Source organism: Arachis ipaensis, chromosome B6 (assembly GCF_059453495.1).
Source record: "Arachis ipaensis isolate K30076 ecotype BB chromosome B6, ASM5945349v1, whole genome shotgun sequence".
Lineage (NCBI taxonomy): Eukaryota > Viridiplantae > Streptophyta > Magnoliopsida > Fabales > Fabaceae > Arachis > Arachis ipaensis.
Window position 1 is genome coordinate 141,289,967 of NC_142441.1, and position 7,672 is coordinate 141,297,638.

Consider the following 7,672-nt stretch of genomic DNA (forward strand, 5'->3'; position numbering starts at 1 on the left):
AGATAAAACATCACTTATCCTCGATAGAGCACTCGCAGACTAATGGACTCGCCGAGGCTACTAACAAAATTATTTTGCAATCTTTACAAAAAAATTAGCAAAGGCCAAAGGGCAATGGGCCGAACTAATACCTGAAATTCTATGGAGTTATAACACCACACCACATTCCACAACAAAGGAAACACCATTCCGACTAGTCTATAGGGGAGATTCGATGATACCAGTGAAAATTTCACAAGGATCGTTGCGAACCGACTTCTTGGATGATGAAACTAACACACAAGCATGATCCGCCAAGTTAGACACGTTAGATGAAGAACATGGCTTTGCCAAATTGAGACAATCAGCTATGCAAGCCACAATATAACGAAAACACAATAAAAGGTATGACCGTGAACATTGCAACAAGGTGATCTCGTCCTACGCAAATTAAAAGACGTCTAAAAACCACCAGGACAAGGAAAACTTACTGCAACCTGGGTAGGACCCTTCAGAATATCAAAGTACACAGAAAAGGAGCATACTCTTTGCAAAATGTCACAGGAACCGAGCTACCAAATACTTGGAACATATCTTCATTAAGTTCGTATTATAGCTAGTTTGTACCTATAAAACAAAGTTGAGGAGTACTCTTTTTCCTACCATCGAGGTTTTTCCCAAATCAGGGTTTTACTCAGGTTAACGAGACTGATTACTTTGCACCTCCAATATTCGGAGGTTTAATCAAATAAACATTCAATATTTTTTCTACATATCTAACCAGCATACAAAGGCTGAAAACTAAGGCATATAGCTAAAGCAAATCATCATTTATCAAACACAACTGAAACATAAGCAAAATCACATATCATGGATGTCAACGACTTTCTCATTACCTGCATATACTGTCCCATAGCAACTTTTCCCATATCCTTCAAAAGCTAAACATCATTTGGGCACTGAGCGACCTTGTCGGCTAGTGTCATGAATGGAAATTGATCGCTCCAGACATATTCGGCATTTGCACCACCAACAAAACCATGAAGTCTATCTGTCTTTTCACCCCCTTTCTGAACATCGGAACCAATATCTAAATCTATCACGGACAAAATTTCAAGAGACTTTTTTGAATTGAGTTTCTTTCTCTTTGCGTTAAAAGGACGCGCACTAGATTGTGCAGCCTCTGTGCCAATATCCCCACCCTTGCTGATAACAGAGACCTCATTTTCACCTATGATCAATAAAGACTGTTCACTTATTACCCAAAATAAATGGTCCTGATTCCCTGAAATAACCGTAAAGCAACAATAATTACATCACAGAATATTTACAACGACACGCTTCGAATTCTGTAAACAAATAAATGATACACAAGCTTGACCATGCTAACCAAATGGTCGTGAGTTGAGCTTGGGGGCTAATAGGACAAGCTAAAATCCGAGGTATAACATCATGAATCCCTTTTCTGACAAAGCTCAACTTGCTTACACAATAGCAGGTCAAGTTTGGGGGCTGTGATCTATACCCTAATAACTCAGATACACGACGATATACTTTGGAACTGATTTTCCACTAGTCGACCCAATCTCATCAAGTAATCGTTGGGGGAGACCTTCACGATATGCGCAAATCTCGACCACTAAGCATACAGAACAGTTACCACCAGTGATAATAAATAGGAACTAATCAAAACTACAAAACACAACACAAAAGACCATACAAGAGAAGGACAAAAAACTCAGTCTTGATTGGATATTTTGTGATTAGTACTAATTTGAGTGCCAGAATCCTTTTTGTAGGTCTTACGTCCAGATCAAGTTTATGAAGAAATAGAAAGACAATATAGCATCTCCCGGTGTTGACGAGCTATACCTCGAAGCACGGTTCCTGACCGGAACAACACTATTACTGAAAAATCACATCTTATTTTTATCAATTTTTATTCACAAAAATTTTCAGAAAAAATTAAAACTACAAATCAAACATTCCCTAATTCCAATTTTACATTAAAAAATGTCGAGCAAGTTTGGAGTTTAAACTAAACTAAATTTTATAACATTTGGAGTTTATAGAGTTATACCCGCCCGTCAATTCCGCCGAGGAAGCGAGAAAGAAATTCGCTATTTCTCACTCCTCGGACTGCTAAACTAGAAGACAACCAAATGAAGCACTACAAAATAGTAAATTACCAAATTGGGGGACCCAACTTGACTTGGCATTCCTAACTCTAGTAGCTTACCAACTTCGCAACCAATAATATATATCCAAATCATTGCCCGTGCTAACCAGTAACGACAACAAAATTTTAAATCAATGAAAAATTACACCGAAGAATCTCACTCTGTAATAATTGATGTGGAAGCATGTCCTCTATTTGGTGTAGAACCCTCTGATCTAGATTCCGAGGACGGTCTATTCCCACTATGTAATCGAATTTCCTCCACCACTTTCACCACTTCCAACATTGTTGGTCTCTTATCTGGAACCCTAGCAACACATGCCATTCCCAATTGTAGCATCTGAACCATTTCCTCCTCTATGTTAGGGTACTTTAGTAATTCCACATCAAAGACTTCTGCAGTCCACTCCTCTCTAACAACAGAGTTCACCCACCTAACTAAGTGGACTACTTCCTCTCCTCCAGTGGCGTGCATTGGAGACCTTCTTGTTAGGAGCTCTAGAAGGAGGACTCCGAAACTGTAGACATCAGCTGCAACCGTCGCCTTCCGCGTGTCGGTTACTTCTGGTGCACGGTATCCTGCTGCCCTTAGTGCTGCTGGTGGTATTGGGCTAATTAATGTGGCGAGGCCGGTGTCCGATATACAACCATATCCCTGGGAGTTGAGAAAGATATTTGAGGACTTAATGTTACCGTGGATAAGTTTCCCTCCGTTTTGAGCATGGATATGAGCAATGCCTCTTGCTGTGCCCATCGCAATCCTTAGCCGACTTTCCCAATCTAACAAAACCCTGCCTTCCCCTCTTTTCCCTACACATAACATTCGTTTTTCAATGAATTCAAAAAAAATAACTTAAAAGAGGGAAATGAATTTGGAAAAATATGCAAATAACTTAAAACATACCATGTAACATTGAAGAAACACTGCCCTGTTCATAATAATCATATACCATAAGTTTCTCCTCCTTTGAGTAATAATATGCTCTTAGAGCAGCCAAGTTGTCATGCCTAATTCTCCCCACCACCTCCATCTGCTGTTCGAACTCGCGTTTTCCGACAGTTACCTCTTTCAACCTCTTCACTGCCACCGTCGTTGCATCTTCTATTGCAGCCTTATAGACAGTTCCAAATGTGCCCTTTCCAAGAACCTCAGCAGAAGCTCTCAACAAGTCCTCCAGGTCAAATGCAAGATTGCAGCCTTCAAAGAAGACTATTTTGTTCCTGTCTCTGCTCAACGAAGCTTCTGTCTTCGACGAGAATTCTGTTTTATGGGACTTCATAACTGACTGTCCACCTCCACCACCACTTCCTTTCTTATAACAGAACACAATTGCGAAACTCGCGATGGCTGCAAATCCCACCAGACTAACAGCTATTATGATACCAAGCAATGCAGGTTCACTGAGCCTTTTGTTTTTCCTTGTTGGGTGAGAATTATTCGGTTGTTGAAGAGGAGAATTAGCAGATGCATATTCAGAGGTGTGATTAAGAGTAAGATCAAGATTAAGCTTGTTACCGGAAAAGACCCAACTCGGAAATCTCTGAAGGGATTTGGGCACAATTCCACTAAGGTTATTGTTGGCCAAATTCAGCTCTTTCAAGCTAGGAACATTGAGGTCAGGAATTTCACCCGAAAGAGAGTTGTGGGACAAATCTAAAGAATTGAGATGAGTCAACTTTGAAATTGAGGAAGGGATGCTTCCAATGAAAGAATTGTTGGAAAAATCTGCTATGGTAAGATTTTTCCAAACTGAAAAATCCAATGGCAATGGACCAGTTATTCTATTTGATTCAAGATTCAGAGTCTGAAGGGCCGAGAGGCGACTGAGAGTGTTGGATGGTATGGGACCAATTAATCCGGCTCGTGGTAGCCTGAGGCCGACGACTCGCGATTGGTGAGAGTCACAGGTAACTCCTGTCCAGCTCTTGCATAGAGAAGTCTTGTAACCCCAATTGAGATGCTTTGAGTGATCAATTTTGTGAAAGAAATCAAGCAAAGCTTGTTCATCTTCCAATGGTTCAGCCTCAGCACCAAAGAACATTGCTCCAATGATCATGAAAGCAAATATGAAGAGGCTCAGCTTCATGCTCATTTTCTGGCTTCAAAAGATGGAAAAGGAAAACACCAACACTTAGATGGAAGCTTGTGTAAAGTAAAGATTCTTCACACTTGTTTTTCAATGCAGAGAGCAAAGCAATGATTTGAAAAATTAATCAGTAGCAATGATGTTTCTACAAAGCAGTAAAAAGGACAATTGAGAGGGGAAAAAAAAGAAAAAAGATTGTTAATTTCTTTTTGTATTTGGACCGAAAAGGCTAAAACTATATATTATACAATTATAAGATCAAAGTATCTTTTGGGGTCAAAATAAGCAGCCACTGATTGAGAAGGAAATTCACCTTATTAGCCCCTTTTTCTGGTCACCTACTGTGTTTGATTCCCTAAAAAGTTAGAAACAGAAAAAAGACGTGAACCAAAACATAGAAACTAAATAGTTGATTCATCACTTTTGTTGAAATAGTTAGTAACATTGTTGAAACAAGAATCGTGGACAGCAGACAAAAAAAGATATAAATTTTGTTGAAATTAGAAAATAATTTTCATGTGGATCAAATAATTTATGGTTAAAACTTTTATTACTATAATTGTTTGTAAAAACGTCCAATTTAACACTGATATCAAGAAAAGTAAAACTCACAAGTCAGAAACAAACTCTTTGATTCCAAAATCCAGCAAAGCTTGTTGATGTACACAGAGTCAGTAGCAATGGCCTACACAAACAAGAATATGCATGAAATTCAAGAAAACCAAAAAGAAAAAGATACGAAGTTGGGTTAATTATATATATATGTACCAATAAAAGGAGTAGGCCATAATCTGATAAGAAAGAAATGAAAAACTCCAAAGTAGGGGCCGTGCAATATATGATGGTGTGGATTGAGTATAGTTTGGAAGATAATGTGATGTGTGCTCGCGGGAACAAAAGTAATTCACATCACATGCAATGGAATCTGCACAAAACTCATTTGCAAATATTTGAAGGTCGTATGTATTATTTTACGCCGCAAGTCCGCACCAACAGAACGGGGCATGTGATTTATATACACCACTTCAACTCATATCATACATATTAAATACTTATTGAACTGTTAAATAAGGTACCAAATATTAGAGGCCAATCATATAGTTCAAATAATATAGTCTCCTCGTATTTATTTAGTTAGCATTTGTTTTAAAATATTGGGACAGAAACTGAAAAAGTGAGATTCAATATCAATGTATCATATTTGTTAGTTCAGAAACTGATACTAAAATTTCTGTCTCTGTCCCTAAAATTTCAGTATTTCAGTATCTTCAAAAAATGGGAATATAGGAGACTAAAATTTTTAGAGATAAAAACTGAAACTTTAATAATATTTTATACCTAAAATACCCTTATTTCAATTAATTAATTTCAATTAATTAATTCCAATTTTACCCTTTGTACAAATTAAATTAGAGTTTCATTCTTGTTTCAATTTCTGTCTTCTATTTTACACCAAATAGAATACTGAAATTTATTTCAGTCTCTATCTCTGAGTCTTTATCTCTCAGTCTCTATCTCTCTACCAAACGCTACCTTAAAAGTCACGGGTTTGAGTCTTACTATTAACTTTAAAAAAAAAATACCAAATATTAATTATTTTATGTGTTTTTATCTATTAATTTAAATTTTTTAAAAAATAATTTCATAATGCCAAACATTCTCAAAAAAATTTGAGTATTTTAATTTTTATCCTTATACATTTGATTATTTTATTTAAAAAATTAAATTATTCTAATAACTAATTATTTTTATAAAAAAAATATACAAATAATATATATAAATACATAATTACTAGTTTAGTAACTATTTTTTTAGATTTATAAAGCACCTTTTATAATCCTTTTATAATTCTATCTCAATGCACTATTATGATTTAATTTTAATATTATATAAAAATTCAATTACATATTATCACACCATAGAATTATTTATTTTTATTTTACTACATAAATGATTTTAAGATAACAAATTTGATTGAATAAAGTTTTTAAAAGGATTTTACTATTAATGCATTAATATAATTTGTAACTATCATCAATATAAATATATTTTATTGAAAAGTTTAATTATGCATTATTATATCAATAAAATAATTATTTTTTAAGTTTAATTTTGATGAGCTCACAATTATTTAATCAAATTTAGAATATGACTTTTTAAATAATAAATTTAAAAATAAATTATTTTTAATGACATAATAATACACGTAAATGTATATATGTATAAAAAATTACCCTTATCAGTACATAGAAACTAAATTGGTACCTAATGAATAAATTATTATAGAAAAGAATAAATTTGATGAAATGATTCCATAAAGATTTCTTTTATTTCCTTTTTCTTCAGCACACCCAAATCAAACTCTCAAAGTGAAGTATGCTGAATGCTCAAGAAAACCAAACAGGACTTAAGGATCAATTACACTGGCATTAAAGAAAAAAATTAAAGAAAAAATGGCATACCTAGTGAGTGTAACTGATCTTAGGCGACGCAAGCTCTTCGTGTGCTTGGTAACTGATAATGTGTCAAGTTTTCTGTGGATTTGTGTGTTGAAGCTTGAAAGGTTAGTGGGGAACAATGAAAACTGAATAATGAAAGAAAAAAGTGAAAGTAAAGAGTAGAGAGACAGAGGACAGGGAGCAATAATAACCTCATGGGCTTTGTCTCTCCAGCTCCCTCATCTTCTGCCCTCATATTGCCACACTCATCTTTACACATTTCTTTTAAGTTTCATAGAATCACATGCTATTTATTGTCTTTTTTTTTTTTTTGTAACAGTATTTATTGTCTATGCCTAAATGGTCAAAATGATTTAAAACTATATTTCCATCAATTTAATTTTTGAAAGATTAAATATTTTAAATTAGTTTTTAAAAATAAATAGTAAAATAAATTGGAATTTTCACAAGTTAGATGATAATATATATATTACAAAAAAAAATATTTATATAATATTTTATTATCTAATTAATAAAAAGACTATTTTATTACAATACTTCTCCATTTTTGTGCTTTTTCAGCATAAAAAAATTTGTTAGAGAACATATAAATTTATTGATATAGCACAAAAAATTTTGGATATAGCATAAATTTTAAATTTTTGTACATAATATGTATATTTTTTTTTGTGGAAATATTTTGTTGATTGGGTGAGACAATGTTTTAGATATATGATCCTTTAAAAATTTATGTTTTGTGCACTAAAATATCTGTATTATGTACTAAAAATTGTGTTGTATGTTAGGAAATTATTTGATTTCCTAACTTATTTATGGGCAATACATATATTAAATATAATCACAAATTATGCTATTTCAAATTAAATGACTTATATAATGGTGATCTCATTTATTGTTATAAATGCTAAATTGAATAAGTCATTATTACTTTTGATTTGGAATTAAATGAGAATAAAACCAGATATTAT

General features: G+C 33.8%; 1 protein-coding gene across 7 annotated transcripts; it reads right to left on the reverse strand.

Annotated features, from left to right (window-relative positions):
- Positions 1-1,115: 1,115 nt before the first annotated feature.
- On the reverse strand, positions 1,116-6,780 carry LOC107605268 (putative inactive receptor kinase At4g23740). Of its 7 annotated transcripts, none has more exons than XM_088492214.1 (6): positions 5,014-5,239; positions 4,858-4,930; positions 4,559-4,600; positions 3,063-4,258; positions 2,320-2,968; positions 1,116-1,264 (listed from the first exon to the last, which is right to left on the reverse strand). In XM_088492214.1, exons 4-6 carry the CDS (start codon positions 4,249-4,251, stop codon positions 1,231-1,233), a joined length of 1,872 nt encoding a protein of 623 aa, XP_088348340.1. In that variant the 5' UTR covers positions 4,252-4,258; positions 4,559-4,600; positions 4,858-4,930; positions 5,014-5,239; the 3' UTR covers positions 1,116-1,230. The 7 variants fall into 7 exon arrangements, with proteins under 7 accessions (XP_088348340.1, XP_088348338.1, XP_088348336.1 ...); XM_088492212.1 differs by lacking the exons at positions 1,116-1,264; positions 5,014-5,239 and adding exons at positions 1,768-1,887; positions 6,708-6,780; XM_088492210.1 differs by lacking the exon at positions 1,116-1,264 and adding an exon at positions 1,768-1,887.
- Between the last annotated feature and the right edge of the window lie 892 nt (positions 6,781-7,672).